The 19,105-nt window shown below is 38.8% G+C and overlaps 1 protein-coding gene across 2 annotated transcripts in view; it reads left to right on the forward strand.

The window, feature by feature from the left end:
- The window catches only part of rnf213a (ring finger protein 213a), a 43,385-nt gene that overhangs the window by 10,364 nt on the left and 13,916 nt on the right, over positions 1 to 19,105 (forward strand). For both annotated transcript variants that reach the window (XM_060891836.1, XM_060891837.1), the window contains exons 14-37: positions 2,065 to 2,232; positions 2,328 to 2,426; positions 2,504 to 2,626; positions 3,977 to 4,160; positions 4,254 to 4,427; positions 4,653 to 4,805; positions 4,891 to 5,507; positions 5,622 to 5,781; positions 6,930 to 7,147; positions 7,236 to 7,373; positions 8,761 to 8,925; positions 9,726 to 11,001; positions 11,091 to 11,269; positions 11,353 to 11,508; positions 11,598 to 15,200; positions 15,897 to 16,021; positions 16,109 to 16,204; positions 16,317 to 16,438; positions 17,025 to 17,147; positions 17,248 to 17,312; positions 17,423 to 17,576; positions 17,660 to 17,795; positions 18,197 to 18,388; positions 18,509 to 18,639. In XM_060891836.1, the coding sequence (XP_060747819.1) occupies positions 2,065 to 2,232; positions 2,328 to 2,426; positions 2,504 to 2,626; positions 3,977 to 4,160; positions 4,254 to 4,427; positions 4,653 to 4,805; positions 4,891 to 5,507; positions 5,622 to 5,781; positions 6,930 to 7,147; positions 7,236 to 7,373; positions 8,761 to 8,925; positions 9,726 to 11,001; positions 11,091 to 11,269; positions 11,353 to 11,508; positions 11,598 to 15,200; positions 15,897 to 16,021; positions 16,109 to 16,204; positions 16,317 to 16,438; positions 17,025 to 17,147; positions 17,248 to 17,312; positions 17,423 to 17,576; positions 17,660 to 17,795; positions 18,197 to 18,388; positions 18,509 to 18,639 (8,557 nt within the window). The remainder of the gene's footprint in view (positions 1 to 2,064; positions 2,233 to 2,327; positions 2,427 to 2,503; positions 2,627 to 3,976; positions 4,161 to 4,253; positions 4,428 to 4,652; positions 4,806 to 4,890; positions 5,508 to 5,621; positions 5,782 to 6,929; positions 7,148 to 7,235; positions 7,374 to 8,760; positions 8,926 to 9,725; positions 11,002 to 11,090; positions 11,270 to 11,352; positions 11,509 to 11,597; positions 15,201 to 15,896; positions 16,022 to 16,108; positions 16,205 to 16,316; positions 16,439 to 17,024; positions 17,148 to 17,247; positions 17,313 to 17,422; positions 17,577 to 17,659; positions 17,796 to 18,196; positions 18,389 to 18,508; positions 18,640 to 19,105) is intronic.

The following is a 19,105-nucleotide window of genomic DNA, read 5'->3' on the forward strand; positions in this document are numbered from 1 at the left end:
CGGCTTCGCGCTGTTTAGTGTGTGCCGCTCAAAAAAAACCTCCTGAGCTTGGCAAGTCCACCCCTGGTCTAGGCAGCTTTTTGTGTTAAATTATATTTCCTGTCGCTGCGCAGGCTCTTTTATTGTACAGGACAGCTTATGTCCCGATGACCGGTCTTTGCATTACGATTAAAAGCAGTATCAATAAAGTAAAAAATGTGATGTGCAGTCAAGTCCGAGTGTATGCACTGTTTAAACGAGTGTTCTCAACTTCTCACTGATACTTTTGTGATTCGCGGACTGTAAATAGGTTGCATTTTAGGCCCACAGTAAAGTAGGCCTATTCTTTTCAGTTTTTCTGAGTATATTTATTTTATTTCTGATTTGAACAGAAACATGAGACACAAGGCATCCAAAACAGTTTTAAAAACCTTTGTAACTTAAGTTGTCAGTCGGAGTCTGTTGAGCCCCAGATTCTGAATTGTGTTGATTAAAATAAAATACTCTTCAGAACAGGTGAATCATTTGTGAATGTGTCTCCTAAATCAGAAATTGAAAACCAGACACGTTTAACATTTGCATTCAACAAAAATCATTCAACAAGCGTATTTGTCAGGTAATTATGACATTTAACCAATGTTTGAGATGTGAAACACCTTTTTTACTGAAATGTTTATCAGTAATAATCTCAGTAATAATGTGTTATTTTAAAAAAGACTACAATTTTTTGACTAAAACTAGACTAAAATTAAAAGACTTTTAGTCGACTAAAACTTGACTAAGATACCTTGAGTTTTCTTTTGACTAAAACTAGACTAAAATGACGAGACTTTTAGTCGACTAAAACTTGACTAACAAAAAGGGATATGTGAATGACTAAATATGACTAAAACTAACAAGGACATTTGGCACAAGACTAAGACTAAATTAAAAATAGGTGACGAAATTAACACTATCCTGAACAGACTTTTCTGACCATAACTTAAAAATAAAACCGTTTCCTCTTCACTGTGATTTACATGTTTCCCTGTACTTGTTTGGCACGGCAATGCCGGGTTACCACTTTTAATAACCAAGGGTAAAAAAGCAGTGCTAACACCACTTCTAAATTAAGTGTGAAAGGGTTAAAAGCAGGGTTTATAACAACACCATCACAGGGTTAATGCAGTATGAAAGCCCTAGAGGAACAATGATGTTCATTTTTGCATCTCTTGGTCTACTTGTCTTTGGTGCACCAGAATTTCTGAATATTTTCTGAGCTTCTGATTATTCTTTTTGTTAAATGGCTCAATTATCAGTGATGAACTTGTTGATGAAGGTGAAGGTTTTTTGTTTAACTGATTTTTTCTGATTTAATGTCTTGGCGCGTTACCATGCAAACAGAAAACCCAACTTTAAAAAAAAAAGAATTGACAAATCATCTTCTCTTTACATGGCAATGGTAGAAAACATTATGCTGTTACTGTATTGTGCATTTTTGGATGGAAAAGCCCTGACTTGCATAGTAGAGAAGTGTTGTTTTGTTATATGATCGATGCAATCATTTCTAGACTATGTACAGCCCCTCTAGGAGTTTGTGGACTTTTGTTTGCTGTCAAAAAAAAAAAGCTTAAATTTTTACATTTTTTTGGTGATTTTTAAACTATTTATTTATTTATTTATTTATTTATTTATTTATTTATTTATTTTTGTGGAAAACGACTTGAACTGTCAAAATTGCAAGCACTTGATATTTCTACTAAACTCCTATTAGTGAAGACACATACCTTATTACTTTCTATGGTGGCTTTACTCATGTGCGACACACTGAATTTAGAGGGTTTTGGGTGAATGTGGTTGTGATGATGTCACACGAGGAGTCTTGGCCAAATCTTGTGGAAAGTCTGTGGTAATTTAGAAAAGTTGCAAGCTCTACTGAATATTGCAGAATTTGCTTGATTTCAGAATCTGGAAAATCTGCAGTGGCTGACTGCTAGTGATTTAATTTTACATTGATTTTGTGGATGGTTTTTCCACGTTAGTAAATCATAGCTTTCATTACTATCTTTCATTACTATCTTTAATTGTGTGGGTTTCTTTTTTAAGGAGAATCAAGGGGAAGACTTGAGTCAACAGGCCATAGAGAATACCTCAAAGATCATTGAGATTTTGTCAGTGGCACTGAAAACTATCAGAACGTGGATAAGCCAGACGTTTAAGGGAAAACTGCTTCAGTCCTACACTATAAGTGCCAGCCTCACATCAGAGATTGAGGTGAGAAAAGAACTCCTTGTAAAGTTATTAGCACAGTTTTTCAGTTTAATAGTGAACAACACACGTCATTATCTCTACTCTCTACTTCATCATAGATGTGGAACAACATTATCTCCATAAGCTTTACAAGTGAAGAATTTACCAAGGAATGGAGGGACACATTTACTAGAGATTTTGAAGGAAAATTTCAACAGGTATGGAACGTCTATATCTGAGAATGAGATCAGTTCAGTAAAACAACGTATTGCTTATATAACACATTTCGTTTCAGGAATCTTCAATCAATCAAATCGAAGTGTACTGCGGTAGATTTGAGGAGCTTAATAACTCCCATCCTTACGTGGCAAGAAGTATTGAGAATTGTGCCCTACAAGCTGTCACCTCAATGTGTCAGGTATTACACATTTCTCTTGTAAGATTAATTAAACTTTAATGCAGCACCAAGACAGCTGTTTTTACCTTCTTCCCTTAACATCGTAACACATCAGCTTCACAACAGCTTTATCAATGTATAGTTTATTCCCTGCTAAAGTAAGTAAAATCTTAAATAAAAAATTCAATGATGAAACTGACATGAAATATCTTATGATTACATGATCAATAGAAAAGGAAATACAATGCAAATGTGGCTGTACTACACACTATGCACACTGTGTACTCTACCGTCTAGTGTATCGTTTAGTGTTATAATCTCGAATGGAAAATCTTTTTATTTTTTTTAATTATCCAATTATCCCTTTCTTCTTAACGCAATGCTACTAGCATTAGCAGAAAATCTAAATCGCATAACTTGGGCTAATTTAAAAGACATTTGTCCACCGGAGTGTTGTAGCATCAATGCCTGGTAGCCCTACACCTGTTCTGCTATGTAAGTAAAGCTACGTCCATGCATGGTGTCCAACATTCCACACTTTTTTTTTTTTTTTTTTTTTTTGTTAAATAATTGCATCGTCCAGGTTCTTGAATTACTGCTTTTCTTGTTGGGATTTTCAGCATGGAGACTTTCATTACACTATTTAGATTATAATCTGATGCAGAATAGTTCATGAGTATGCCATTTGGGACTCGTTAACTTTAAGAGCTACATCATCTCAATCTGGGCTCACAGGCTTATTCTATTCATCATACTTCACAAGACATGACTTCAGCATAACATTAGCTGTCCTAAATCAGTCCAGAGGGAGTAGTTAGGCATCTCCCACCGTGCCATAAATCAAGCTCTCGAGGACATCTTCCTGCATATCTCGTCTTATATGTTGTCTTATCTCACATACAAGCCTAGATACCTAGATAACAGAAAGAATGCCGAAGACAAACTCGCACAAAATTGTAATCACAATGTGTAAAGAAATTTAAAAAAAAACAAATGATTAACTCCTTAATAAGTCATTGATAAGTCATTTTAGACATCTGTTATTTGTAGGCCAGCAAATGTAGAAATTCTGCCTTAAATGTGGTAACTGCAACAGAAAAAACAGTTGGCAATGGAAATGGTGTATAAACGATCGTTCAAATTTATACTGAGTATTTGATAATTATTTCATCATGTTTTTATTAACCAGTGCACATTAGCATAGTTATTTGCAATTATTTTTAAATGCTCGCCCTCTCACATCTTGGATAACTCGTAAATGCCTGAAGAAAAGAGTTTGATCTAGCCATTTCTCAGGTCCAGCTATTGCACTTTAGCTTCCCATCCAGTGTTACTTATTTTTTTATCTATGATTTTTTTCCCCCTCCTTAGGCTAAGACTGAGGCAAAACTATTTGAGAGATGCAAAATAAACTGGAAGTTCGGAAAGCTCATCTCTGCAATTATTCAAAAATCGTGGCCAAAAACTGAGACTGGGTCTGACCATGAGAGTGATGAGGTGATTCTCAGGCACCTTCTCAACTGGACAGCAGCCAAGAATATTTTCCAACTTCATGGTAGCAAAGTTTTCTTTTTTCTCCACATGACATGATTTGTCCTGCACGTTCTCCTGAAATGTGTTCACACTATTTATATACCTCTCACTGTAGGTGCCGATGAAAAACTGATCGATCAGCTTTCTATAGACGCTAAAGAAAGCCTTGCCATGGCAACATCATTGTTTACCAATATTTCCAATCAGCTCATCAGAGGAAGCATAAGAATTAAAGTTCTCAATCACATCTTGGCAAAGAAGAATACTTTCACCGAGTTACTAAAAATAGGTAATCATGTCGTTTAGCTGTCTTTATCTAACTTCTCACTGTAAGGTTGTTGGGATGCACACTGAATTTTTCTGTTGAATTACGCACGTTATTGCTTGAATTTTAATTCATTCAAATTATTTATTTTGCCCACTAAAATGCACATAAAAAAAAAAATAAAAAAATTTCTAAGAAACAATATCAGAAATGTTTATGCATTATGTGGTGTATTTTTTTCCACACCAGACTGCCTCTGTGAAAATAACAAATGCAAAGATTCCAATGCCATGAGGAGGCTTCTTCAGTCGCGTCAGGATGAGGTGAATGCTGTATATCATGACAGTGAGCTTGTTAAAGGGCTCATTGCAATGTGCCGGAATATTCAGGAGCATGTAACAGGTATATAAGATAGTTTTTAGACTTTTGCAGGTTATGTACGTATATAAGGGATTGTTACACTGCTTCACATTTTCTCTTATTTCAGTTGATTTTGACAGTCTAGAAGCAAAGCACCAGGTCGACATTGATGAGATGGAACTGAATAAGTTCATGGAAGTTCATACATTTGACCAGATCCCATCCAAAATGGCTGGTGTCGTCACATACTTTGACCTTGATGACGATGTTCGCGACATGGCTGAGACTCTACACACATATAAAGACAGCTATATTTTTAAGATCTGCTGGGAGAGTCAAGCTAAAGACTTTGCTTGGAAGTCTAATAGCGATTGCGAGTCAGATGATGATGAGGAAAATTTGAGGGCAACACTCGATTTGATTTACGAAGACATCTTTCAACCATGCTACAGTAAATATCGGAAGATCTATGAGAGCTTAAAAAATGGCAGCATGACCTTTAACGAAGTCGATCTGATCTTTAAAGCCTTCATTGGAAAATATGAAGAATTAGCAGAAGACGCTACAATTATGTCCAAACTAGATCCTGCAGATGACAAGCGGTGGATTCAGAGAAGGATTCAACAGATAGAACAGTATCACGAACTTCACTTGGCAGTGGAGTCAGCTCAAGTAGTCATGAAGGTGAAGCAGACTCTTGGCCTTCAAGGAGACTTCCAAGTATTGGAGAAGCTGCTTATAGTAGTAAGTCAGAAAATTTCAGTAATCTATATCCCAGTTAAGGTTAACTTGCTTTTTACCATTTTGGTTGTCAATTAAAACATTATTTACGTTTGTTTTGGATTTGCCTTATTCCAGACGGACTTGAAATTCAAGAAGGAGCCTCTAGATAGTATTGACAATGAGCTAATGCAGGCCAAATCTGTACTTGTGGACATCACAGAGCCTCGTAGGTTCTGTCTCCAGGAGCTGGCCCTAAGGAAAAACTTTGTTATGTGGGTCAAGGAAGCGCTTGAAGGTAAATACTTAACAATTAATATGGAATAAAACAAAACTGAGTTACTTATCTGTAACATGTATCGTATTTTTACATGATCACTGTACATTTAGTAATGTTTTTTCCATAGAGTTGATGTTCAGTGTTACGTTTCGAGTTTGTCATGTGCATGAAGAGTGCTTTAAGCCTTAAATTCGTCTCCTGCAGTTCTACACTTCTCCAGACACAGTGCAAAATTGTGAACGCCAATGTCATTCAAACATGGCAAGCTGTAAACGTTTAACATAGTCAAAAGACTATGCATGATAATTACTGTGCTAAGTAAAAATAATTGGAACTGTACACAGTGTATGCAGTCCAAAAGTGGCATAGTAGGAGATTGTTGCAATTACTGGGGGCTCATTGAGCAACACTGGTTTGTAGACCGACTTTGCTGTTCTCTACAGTAGTTGGAGGAGCAGAGACAAACTGGTAAAGTATCACAAGTTTGACTGGTTCTATGGCACCGCATCCCTCAGCCAACAACCATCTTCGGTAGGTGTCCCATAGCCTATAAGTGAATGCAAAGAGGGGGGCTGAGCTTATGGAGGGTCAGCTCATGGACGTGCTGACGGTGCAGCTAAGGGGTCGACCTTTTGCAAAATTGTCCTTTTAAATCTGGGTACTCCAGCCTGTTGGTGACGGGCAGTTTCTGGGCCAGACAGGAGCGGAAAAAGGTGGGGTATTGGCAGCTCCAGGAATGCTTTAGGGTTGTCCTGCCATCCCATTTTCACCTGAGCTAAGTGTGGTGTTGCCATGGCAGTTGCTGAGGCCATTGCTGGAATACACTTCAGTCTCTTTTGTGTTAAACATTCATTAGTGTTGGTTCTTTGGATTTATGACAAGGCTAATTTACATATACTGTATGTAAGATTTTTGTAACTGCCCACTTCAGGGTCCTGGAAGAGTACAGGTCCTGAAGAGGTGGCAAATTGCAGCCAATCACCTTTTCAGCAGAGCGAATGATACTGACAATTTGCCTCCTCTTTAGGCACAAAACATTGAACATGTTTGTAATATATTTCAGATGTGTTTTTATGTTGAATTCTGTCCACATTCTCTGGCTCTCTGCAAATGTGGATGATTTATTTATTTACATATATTTAAGATATTTTTTTTCTACCTTACAGATATCAATGAGCTGAAGGTGTTTGTGGACCTGGCCTCTATCTCTGCCGGTGAAAACGATCTGGATGTAGACAGAGTGGCCTGTTTTCATGATGCTGTTCTTGGCTACTCCTCAATGGTGTATGAGTTAAAGTCAGATACTAGTTTCATGGTCTTTAAGGAGGTACTGAAGAAGCTTTGGAAAGCGCTTGATAATGATTCCAATCTTCCAAAGAAACTGGTAAGGGCTGCTTTTGTTTTTTTGCACTTTTATCCTTTATATGAGATGGATAGTGGATTAATTTTCCTGAATGTGTTTTTGGTTTCAGCGTGACACTGCAAGACACCTTGAATGGTTGAAGACCGTTAAGGATAGCCATGGATCTGTAGAACTGTCATCTTTGTCATTAGCTTCAGCTATCAATACAAAAGGAATCTACATAATCAATGCAGAGAACCAAAAGAAGGTTTGTTAAACGCAAAAGGGTTTTATTCTACAAATGTGCCATTGGAAATTTTGTCAACCCTTTACAATTTTTTTGTACTCCTGAATAAATTTGACCTGAAATGTAATCAGATCTTCAAATATGTCCTAAAACTAGATAAAGAGAATCCAGTTAAAGAAATGATATAAAATGAACGTTATTACATTTCTTAATTATCAATTATCCAAAATGATTTATCAAGAAAATATCTAGATCTTTGATTTTAGTAACTGATGTGACACCCCGGTGGCTTAGTGGTTAGCATGTTCGCCTCACACCTCCAGGGTCGGGGTTCGATTCCCACCTCCGCCTTGTGTGTGTGGAGTTTGCATGTTCTCCCCGTGCCTCGGGGGTTTCCTCCGGGTACTCCGGTTTCCTCCCCTGGTCCAAAGACATGCATGGTAGGTTGATTGGCATCTCTGGAAAATTGTCCGTAGTGTGTGATTGTGTGAGTGAATGAGAGTGTGTGTGTGCCCTGTGATGGGTTGGCACTCCGTCCAGGGTGTATCCTGCCTTGATGCCCGATGACGCCTGAAATAGGTACTACCTCGTAGTTCGGATAAGCGGTAGAAGATGAATGAATGAATGTGACACCCTTGGGCAGAATTAATGTCAACCATTATCCTCCATGGTATTGGTAGGAATCCATGGTATTGGTAGGTTAATCCTTGCATTAACTGCTCTTTTAAGGTCCTTTTACACCATTCATTTTGGGTTAAGGTCTTGTCCATACCGTCCATCCCTTTTCTGTATTGCTCATCCTACACAGGGTCATGGCTAGCCTAAAGCCTATTCCAGGAGACTTGTGGCACAAGGCGAGTGCCAACCCATGGCAGGGCATAACTGCACACACATCCTCACTCACATTTATACACTACTGACAATTTTGGGATACCAAACCAGAAACTAATAATCGGAGATGTTAAGCAAATCTTCTAACCCTTAAGCCACTTGGCCTTTCCAAAATTTTACATTTCTTCTGCTTTAATTATTTATTTTGTAAACTTGTTTTGTCTTAATCCATGACTCACTTAAAAGTTAAGCTTCAGTTCACAGAGGGATACACTGGTATTCGCCTGTAGAATTTTATGGTATAATTTAATACTTAATATAACTTAATATCTTTAAGAAAACCAATGAAACAAATGATGGAAAAACATTAGTCTAGTAGGATTTCATTTCAGTTTAAATTTATTCGAAAATACAGAAAATTGTATATGGTTAACAATCTTGATAATAAAATAGCAAATAGCATATTTCAAATAAAAAAATATTTATTTTTTTTAAATTAATTTATTATTCTTTTTGTTCTTTTTTATAAACCCCCCCCCCCCCCCTTTATTTATTTATTTATTTATTTATTTAAAAGTTGAGTCTGGATAAAGTCTTAAAGCTACGGATTCCAGAGGAGCATGATGATTGCCATGAGATGCGATGTTACTCCCTTGATGATCTTAAGGAACTTCAAAATAAACTGATGCTTATGTCTGGCAAAGGAGAGCAGGGCCAGAATGAAGTAGATCGATTTGCAGAGGTTAGTCCCTTCAGAACAGAGTCACAAACAGAAACTATAAAAGCAACAGTTTGTGGACCTATGATCATCACACCCATATTGTATGTGGTGTTCTCTAAAAAGTTGCTCCCATAAAAGGTTGCTTTCAAAACCTAAAAAAAAAAGACAATTACCCACCCCTCTGTAAAACGTGGTGAGGGGTGGATGAGGATGAGGGGTGGGTAATTGTCTTTTTTTAGGTTTTGCAGAAAATAGAGACTGGGCTATATTGGTGATTGAGTTGGTCTCAGGGGACCAGGTGAGGTTCGCCGCCAGGTGAGCACAGAGAAATTTAGTGCTCTTCATTCTCCATTAAGCATCGACGAATCCTCCATGGAGATTGTGGTCGCTCTGCTCTCCTGAGGTCAACAGCCATCTCTTTTGTTTTGTCCAAATATAGATACAGGCTTTACATCAGGCTGTTAGCTGCACCGCCTTTCTGTATGCTGACTCATCGATCTTGTTGATTAGACCCACCATGTTCGAACTGTAATGCTGACTGAGCATAAGGCCTCTCTTAATGCTCTTGTGGCTGAAAGGGCAAACCCCATAGCCATGTAGTCAAACTAGTGAATAGAAGATTTTATTTTAAAAGCACTGGGGGACTACATTTTGAATGGGATGTTCAAAAAGCACTATGGTTGTGATGGTCAGGTGTCCACCATTGTTGGGCCAAATAGTTTGACTTGTTTTACATATAATTCATGAACAGTACACTGATTTTCTAAATTTGACTGCATTATATTATAGGGTTATATAATATTGTCTTTTTGCTTTTACAGGTTTTTGCCAGTGTACAGAGATTAGGTTCTGCATTTATTGATTTATTTGTAGCTGGAAATCCATTGTTCAGACTTTGGGAGGCAATTATTTACTGTAATAGTCAAGAAGCATGCATTGTTATGAACTTCAACTTGGAAAATGTTGCCAGCGTTATCATGCTGAAGGGTGATGTCGCAGAGCAACTCCTAGATGTCTGTAAGAAAATGGAGCGTTGCCTCAGTTTTTGGAAAGATTTCATGGACAAGCAAAGATCTCAAAATTACTACCTCAACTATTTTACAGCAGAGCAGATAGTTTATCTGTGCAGTCAGTTGAAAAACTTGGCAAAGCTGGAGGACCAAGCACTCATGATGCTCTCTTTCATCAAACCGTATTGCACTGCCTTCAACTTGAGGCAAAGCTTGCACAAACTTCAGTATGAGATGCTTACAAAACCTTCAGAGCAAAATGAAGACATTGATTTTCAAACTTTTACTGATGTTTCAAATCAAATCGAATACGAGATGGATATTGAAGGTGTCTCCTCTTCTGATTTTGGTCCAGAAAATGATACTAGAAGGTTTGACGTTATTTGGAATATGTACATGAGAAATATGAAAACTTTTCTTCCCAAATCTCTTGATGTCAGAAGTCTGGGAAGACTTTTGGACATTTTGTCTGACATCCCCAGTAAAACTGATGAGGATACATATGATGTAGTTGAGGATGAGAGTGCTCTTAAAAAGCTTCGGAGAACTGTACAAAGAGAGCTACCTAGGGGGCTGTTCATTGGAAAACCAAATCTTGTCATCTGCCCTTTCACAGAGATTCCGACTTCTTGTATCTCCATTTACATGAACAGTGAAGATGAGCCACTACCCACATATGATGAAGTACTCCTCTGTGATTCTTCCACCCCATACGAGCAAGTAGAGCTGTTCCTTAGGCGCTGTCTCACTGCCGGTTACAAGGGACAGAAGATATACACCATGCTATATGTAGATCAGCTAACGTATGAAGTGAGCTACAAAGTGGAACAATTTTTCCAACGCCACAAGGCTCAGAGCCGGAATGACTACAGGCTGGTGTTGATCTGTAGACAAGATCGAGAACATGCCTACCTTCCCTCAGTCTTCAGTCAGTTTCGGCTGCACATGGTACCCCAAGAACCCCTTAGCAGAATTCAAGAATATCTTGCCAAGCACTACACAGTCCCGAAAGACTATTCCAGTGCTGCTGCTGTTTTCAAAAACAAAAAGTATGTAGGAGTTGTATCCTCGAGAAGAGCAGGTGTTGGTGGGTATAAAGTTACAATTGTTTTAAAAACTCCAGTTTTATTGTTGAATGTGATGTGATGAATTTACACCTAACTTTTGTTTTCCTAGGCAAATCGCTTTATATACGTCGGCTGTATGAAAAATTAAAGTTGATTACCAGGAAACCCTCACAGCTCAAGTGTATTCGGTTGATAGAGCCAAGAGTGGATGAAAATGCTGTTCTTCAATCGATGATTAACGGCCCCAAGAAGGAACTAACCATCTTTCATTTTGATATTACTTCTTCGGTAATAGTTTTTTTTTTTGTAGAATCATTTGTTTAAAAAAAGAAATGTATGTTGTGTGTTGTTGACCGTATGCCTTATCGTAGGTGCAAAAAGGTCTCCATGAGTTTCTCTTTCGGCTTCTGGTTTTGGGTTACCTCTTGGATTCAGAAGGAAGAATGTGGAAATGCAGCAGTAGGCACCTATACATTATTGAGCTCCTCCAGCCTAGAGCAAATGTGCCTAGAAATGGACCAAGACCTGTAAGTCAATTCATATAATTTATTACTGAACATAAGAAATTCCAACTGTCTCAATCACAGCATTTATGCTGTTTTCCATTTTATGGCAGGTTGTCCAGACAGCCTTTCAGAACGTGTTTCCAGTCGTCTACTGCCGAACTCCAAAAGAGGTCCTTGAGCTGGAAATGAGGATGTCTGAAAACCCAACCACAACTGTGCATGATGACCCCCTTATGGATGATAAAGAATTCAGAAGTGAGGCTTACCAGCGCCCATACCAGTATCTAAAACAGTTCCACCATGGAAACAACTTAGATGGATTTATGTACAGAGGAATTGAAGGAACCCATGTGGAATGCCTACAGTTACTGTTTCTGTACTGTGGTGTCATGGACCCTTCCTGGGCCGAGTTGAGAAACTTCACGTGGTTCTTGAACCTGCAGTTACGAGACTGTGAGACTTCTGTTTTCTGTGACGCATCATTCACAGGAGACACTTTAAAGGGGTTTAAAAACTTTGTGGTTGATTTCATGATACTCATGGCTAAGGACTTTGCTACACCCTCTCTAAGTATCTCTGATCAGAGCCCAGGGAGGCAACAGATTGATATTTCAGGTGTTAATGAAGAAGACCTTGCTCCTTTCAAGGTCAGGAAGAGATGGGAATCAGAGCCACATCCATACATTTTTTTCAATGATGACCATGTATCCATGACATTTATTGGCTTTCATCTACAGCCAAATGATCAGAATTCGGTAGATGCCATTGCTCCATCAACAAAGCGAGTGATCAAAAAGAACATCATGACTAATGATCTGTATGAGGGTCTCAGGCTCCAGAGGGTTCCTTTTAACATTGACTTTGATAGTCTCCCAAGAGGAGAGAAAATTGAGCGACTCTGCAATGTTCTGGGAATACAGTGGCCCCTTGACCCAGATGAAACTTATGAGTTGACTACTGACAACATACTGAAGATTTTGGCTATCCACATGCGCTTCAGGTGTGGCATTCCAGTCATCATCATGGGTGAGACTGGGTGCGGAAAGACCAGGTTAATTAAATTCTTGTGTGAGCTACGAAGGAGTGGAGTTGCCACAGAGAATATGAAACTGGTCAAAGTCCATGGAGGAACAAGCTCTGATATGATTTATACCAAAGTGAGAGAGGCAGAGTCCATTGCATGCAGCAATAAAGCAGATTATGGTTTTGACTCTGTATTGTTCTTTGATGAGGCAAACACAACAGAGGCCATCAGCAGCATTAAAGAAGTACTATGTGATAAGACAGTAGAGGGAGAAGCCATGATGCCAAACACTGGCTTGCAGATTATTGCTGCATGTAACCCATACAGGAAACACACAGATGTTATGATTAAGAGATTGGAGTCAGCTGGTTTGGGATATAGAGTGCGAGCTGAACAAACGGATGAAAAGCTCGGATCCATTCCCCTCCGGCAACTTGTGTACAGGGTGCAGGCCTTGCCTCCTAGCATGATTCCATTAGTTTGGGATTTTGGACAACTTAATGACGGTACTGAGAAAATGTACATTCAGCAAATAGTCGAGAGGGTGGTTGAAAACCACTCTTTGCATGAGGGCTACATCAAGATCATCACAGATGTCTTGTCAGCGTCACAAAAGTATATGAGGACAAGAAATGATGAATGTAGTTTTGTAAGCCTGAGGGATGTTGAACGTTGCATGCAAGTTTTTGCATGGTTCTACCAAAATAATGAAATGTTGCTGTCAGAACTTTCCAGGTATGAAAATAAGCAAAGAGCACAAAAAAATGAGCAGAGTCAACGAGACACTGATGAAAGAGACATTATTATCTGGTGTTTAGTTATGGCTATTGGTGTGTGCTACCATGCTTGCTTGGAGGACAAAGAGAAGTACAGGAACAAAATCTGTAAATACTTCCCAGGGACATTCACCCCGGTCAAGTTAATGCAAGAAATTTCAGTCATGCAAGATCTTCTTCTCAGTGGAGTTCCACTAGGGGAAACCATTGCAAGAAATAATGCTTTGAAGGAAAATGTTTTCATGATGGTGATTTGCATTGAGCTACGAATTCCTCTCTTTTTGGTTGGGAAGCCTGGTAGCTCCAAATCTCTGTCTAAAACCCTGGTTGCAGATGCTATGCAAGGTCAAGCAGCTCACTCAGACTTGTTTAGAAAACTAAAACAGATTCATCTGGTGTCATTCCAGTGCAGTCCTCATTCCACACCAGAAGGCATCATCAACACCTTCAAGCAGTGTGCACGTTTTCAAGATGGAAAGAATCTAAAGGAGTATATCTCTGTGGTGGTACTGGATGAGATCGGGCTAGCTGAGGATTCTCCGAAAATGCCTCTGAAAACCCTCCATCCTCTTCTTGAGGAAGGGTGCATAGATGATCAACCCCTGCCTCACAAGAAGGTTGGATTCATTGGTATATCTAATTGGGCTTTAGACCCAGCAAAGATGAACAGAGGAATATTTGTTTCCCGTGGTGATCCTGATGAGAAGGAGTTGATTGAGAGTGCCAAAGGCATTTGTTCTTCTGATGCAATGATCCTTGAGAAGGTTAGGGATTTCTTTCAGCCTTTTGCTAAAGCTTACCTCAGAATCTGCAAGGAAGAAGGGAAAGGATTTTTTGGCCTGCGTGACTATTACAGTTTGATTAAGATGCTGTTTGCTATTGCCAAAGCATCAGATCAAAAGCCAAATGCAGATCAGATTGTGGAGGCAGTGTTGAGAAACTTCAGTGGTAAAGACACTGTGAAGTGTGTCACTGTTTTCACCAACAGGCTTCGATGTAAACCTAACCTTGAAAGCATTGATACAATTGAGCTCGTGAGACAAAATATCACAGCAATTGCTCAAGACGAGGAGTGCCGCTACCTGCTCATTCTAACGAAAAATTATGCGGCTCTACAGATTCTTCAGCAGACATTCTTTTCTGAACAGTACCAACCTGAAATCATCTTTGGCTCAAGCTTCCCTAAAGACCAACAGTACACCCAGATTTGCCGCAATATTAACCGTGTCAAGATTTGCATGGAGACTGGTCAAACCATTGTACTTCTGAATTTGCAAAACCTCTACGAAAGCTTATATGATGCACTCAATCAATACTATGTTTGCCTTGGAGGTCAGAAGTATGTGGATTTGGGCCTTGGAACCCACCGGGTCAAGTGTAGAGTGCACAAGGACTTCAGGCTCATAGTGATTGAAGAGAAGGAAGTTGTCTACAAACAATTTCCCATTCCTCTGATTAACCGATTGGAGAAACACTATCTGGACATTAACACTGTGCTGAAAAACGAACAAAAGCAGCTTGTAAAAGTGCTTGAAAAATGGGTTGGCGATTTTATTACAACTAACAGTCAACACTCACTTGCTCCCCAGGCAGTACAGTACTGCCCAGCTGATGTTTTCATTGGATATCACTCTGACACCTGTGCTTCAGTCATCTTGCAAGTTATGGAAAGACCGAAAGGAGAGATGGAGTTTTCAGACCCTGAGCGACAGCTGTTGGATGAAGCCAAACTAATCCTACTGAATTGTGCTACACCAGATGCAGTGGTGCGACTAGATAGTTCAGCTCTGTCCAGAGTGGAAGGTGAACACCTAGCAAGGGTGTACTTTGAAGAGCAGAAGCACAACTGTATGGCTGAATTTATCTTCTCTCACATCCAGCAGGAAGAGTGGAACCATGCATCTTTCACTGAGGTAAAACTATTTTACTGATTATCTGATGTGGGTTAATTCTGTGTTTAAACGCTGCCATTTGGCTGCAGCTTTTTTCTAAATTTGTGATACAACTTTTTGTGATACAAATTTGTGCTTTTTTAAAACTATGTGAATTGGTGAAATTGCAAGCACACGATGCTTCTTAAATCATCTTCTTAAACTACCACCAGTGAAGTGACCTATGTAATTACTTTCTGTGAAAGCTGTACACGTGTATGACACATGAATTGAAGTGGGCATTGGCTGATTGCTTGTTATGATTGCAAGCCACTCTGAATATTTGCTGACTCATCTTGAATTGTGGGAATATGATGTAGCTAAAAGGGAAGCTCAGGGTAGAAAAATAGAAACTCTACAGCGATATTGATCTATGCTTTCTCTGTCATCTGGTATCCAGCAACTCATAATTTAATTCAGGCTGCCAATATTTTTTATTGTAAGTGAATTATTTTGTAAATAAATCTCTGGTATGTTTAAGGGTTTCTTAATGTTATAATTGATAAAACAATGACATAATGTTCACTCTGTCTGTTAATAGAAATAGGCTAATATTTCCAAAACCGTTTGACACTCTTAAGTAATTAAAATGAATGAGAGAATTACAGTATATGTATATACATTATACTAAACCTTAGCTTTTGCGGATAATTCTCGATTTGTTTTGAAACCCTGCAGGTGACTACCTTCTCCAGACTTCTAACAGCATCAGACATTACGCAGCTACAGGAAGTGGTTCCAAATATCGAGCTACTTGCACTGCAACAGTTTGATACAGAGCATTCTTTCCTAAAGAAAATCAGGTACGTACGAATAGTTGCCCATTACATCATCTAGAAATATAGCTGTTTCCTCCATGCTAATAATCCGTACCATTTCTGCCATCCCAGAAACTTTTTAGACAGTACCTCTGGGAACAAGATATTAATTATTCAGACTGAATTTGATGAAGCTTTACAAAGCTCCAACCTCATTGCATCTGCAAAGTAAGTCTTTCATCTGTCTTACTCTCTTTCTTACTATCAGACTTATTATTTCACTTGCCAAAGTGAGACTTTGATGACGTATAATCAGTCGTGATCTTTAATGTTTTTTTAGATACTCCTCCATTGGTGAAATCAACAAATTCCGGAAGGAGAAGGACAGTAAGGTCTTTGTGTACTTCATTACCAAACTACCAAGGGTGGAAGGTGGAACATCCTATGTCGGATTTCATGGAGGTGAGACAAAGGTTTTGATCATATGCCGAATTTCATGCGAGATAAACTTTATGATCAGAGGTTTTTGGACAACTGGCACAAAGTTTGAAGCCCCCAGCTATCTAGAATACCTTATTTGCTTTGACATTAGGATTTCCTTAATTTCCACAACTTTTTGGTCCAAACCTGTTGCAGCCTGGCTGTGCCCCTGTGCACAAAGTGAGGTCCACAATGACAAGGTTGGTTAGGAAGAATCTGAGGCTTTTGTACCAAGCTCTGCCCTCAACCCGACTGAACTGAATCTTTGGGATGTATATTGGGAAGAACACTGACTGCATGCAAGGCCTTCTTGTCCAAGATCAGTTTAAACCTAATTAATGCTCTTATACCTGAATGAGCACTAATCCCCAAAACGAAAGCTGTCCTAGCAGCAAACGGGTGGCTAAATCTGGAATGGGATATTCAACAAATGTCTGTGACATAGTGTATATTAAAACTGACCACCTTTGTGTTTCATTGTGTTTGTGTTTAATTTAATATTAATGCCCATGGTTTTAATGGCATATTCAGTGATTTCTGATGTGTTTTTTTTTCTTCTTCTGTTAAGACCCCTGGAAATCAGTCCACATTGATGACCTTAGAAAATCTAAAGATATTATCTCAGATATTAAAGCCTTGCAGGGTCTTACCATCAGTCAGCTGTTTGAGGAAACGGAAGATAGGCCCGAAGGTAACAAAAAAAACTCCTCCTAAATGTACTCTTTTTGATTGCAGCTAGACCTTCAGCAGATGTTTGTCTAATGGTACAAATTCTGTCTTGTCTGTAACAGCTATGGAGACAGAGGATATGTATAGAGAAGAAGAAGCTGAAAAAAAGGAACACGATGACAATATAGTAAATTTTCACATTAAAATCAACATCATGTTCATATTATTATGCGTATTATAATGGCATGTGGACTGAAGCTGAAATTTAAGCTTATTTTTTCTTTGCGGTCTCTCAAGAGCTGGGAAAATGTTCTTGATACCACAGCCCTGGTTCGTAGCTGTGTTCAGAGTGCAGTGGGAATGCTGCAAGACCAGGGGGATGCAGGTTGTCGCAGCACGAGGAGAGTAGAGATTTTGCTGACTCTCCTGTCTGATAATGAGGAACTTCAAGGTCTGAACATTATTTATATATATGTATCTAACTTTTTTTAAGATTTATTTAACCACTAAACATTTTGCTTTTACAATCAACAGCAACCTTTTTGAAAACCATAAAGCGCCGTCTCCATGCTCTGTTGATGAACCATGATGAATGCACTCTCTCTGCAAAGAACTGGGTTTTCAAAGAAGCATCCAATATTGATTCCCTACAAGAGGGTGGGACATTCAGGTAGGTTAAAAACAAGAAAACAAATGCTTAATTACACTCACTCTCTCTCACTCATTTTCTACCGCTTATCTGAACTACCTCGGGTCACGGGGGGCCTGTGCCTATCTCAGGCGTCATCGGGCATCAAGGCAGGATACACCCTGGACGGAGTGCTGCTTAATTACAATCAAATTAAATGTACTTTGATAAAGGAAGATCTAGTCTTTTTACAACAAACAATTACGTTACCAACATTAATTATGTTGGATCTAATTTTGCAGCAGTTTTTTTTATTTATTTTTATTTACAGTCAGTAGACCATCAGTAAAACAGTGGCAAGCAGATATTTCTTCCTGTCATTGCATTAATAATATATTTTTTTAACAGGAATTTGTTTATATTGTTTTTAATTTTATTTCCAGAAATACCTTATGGAAGCGGGTCCAAGCTGCAGTTATTCCCTTCCTGGCACAGCTGGTCTCAATTATTGACCGTGACCGCAATCTCGACATCTTGCTAGATGAAAACTCAGGTGAATCAGTGAAAAAACTGTGGCTGGACATCTTTGGAAATGTCAAGTTTTTAAATGTTCCATATACAAGAGTGGATTCTAAGTAAGTATCTCATATGTACATTACTGTATTGATTTGCCTCAGCAGAAATATATGTATGAATAATGAATAATATTATACTATATGTATGAATATATTTTCTGCTGTCTGTGTCTTTTCTAGCTCAGTGACAAAGACAATTGTTGTCCAGAACAACATTGTGGTTCATAGGAATACAGGCTGCTTAATGCCGTTTAGCTGGATAATCAAGGATCATTTAGAGGAACTCTGGGTACATGCTTTGCACAGAGAAGGTAACAGTGAGCCTACACACACAAAATGTACACAGCTGTTAAAATGACAGGCTTTTGTGATGACAGATGAAAAGGACAAATGAAAACGTTAGAACAATCTGGTGGCATAAGTGTAAATAAGTGTTCAAAATGATTCATGATTATCATACAGATGTCATCATTGAAATTATTCAGATTAAAGGTGGAGTGCACGATGTTTGAGAAATGCTTCAGAAAGCTGAGTCGGGCCGACAAACAAAACAAATGTGTAGCCATTGAGCAGAAAGGGGCGTGTCTTGCAGCAGAGACAGTGTTCAGTGCGCATGTCTGACGTTAGCCGAAAGCGAAAAAAGGCTTACGATAAGGCAAGAAGCAGGACCCGTGTTAATACTTTCCAGCGCTGGAGAGAACTGAACGTCTTCTGCGTGAAACGGAGCTAAACCTTTCACGGCGCAACACACAGTACTACAAAAAGACATTTGTATTA

Source organism: Tachysurus vachellii, chromosome 18 (genome assembly GCF_030014155.1).
Source record: "Tachysurus vachellii isolate PV-2020 chromosome 18, HZAU_Pvac_v1, whole genome shotgun sequence".
NCBI classification, from domain to species: Eukaryota; Metazoa; Chordata; class Actinopteri; order Siluriformes; family Bagridae; genus Tachysurus; species Tachysurus vachellii.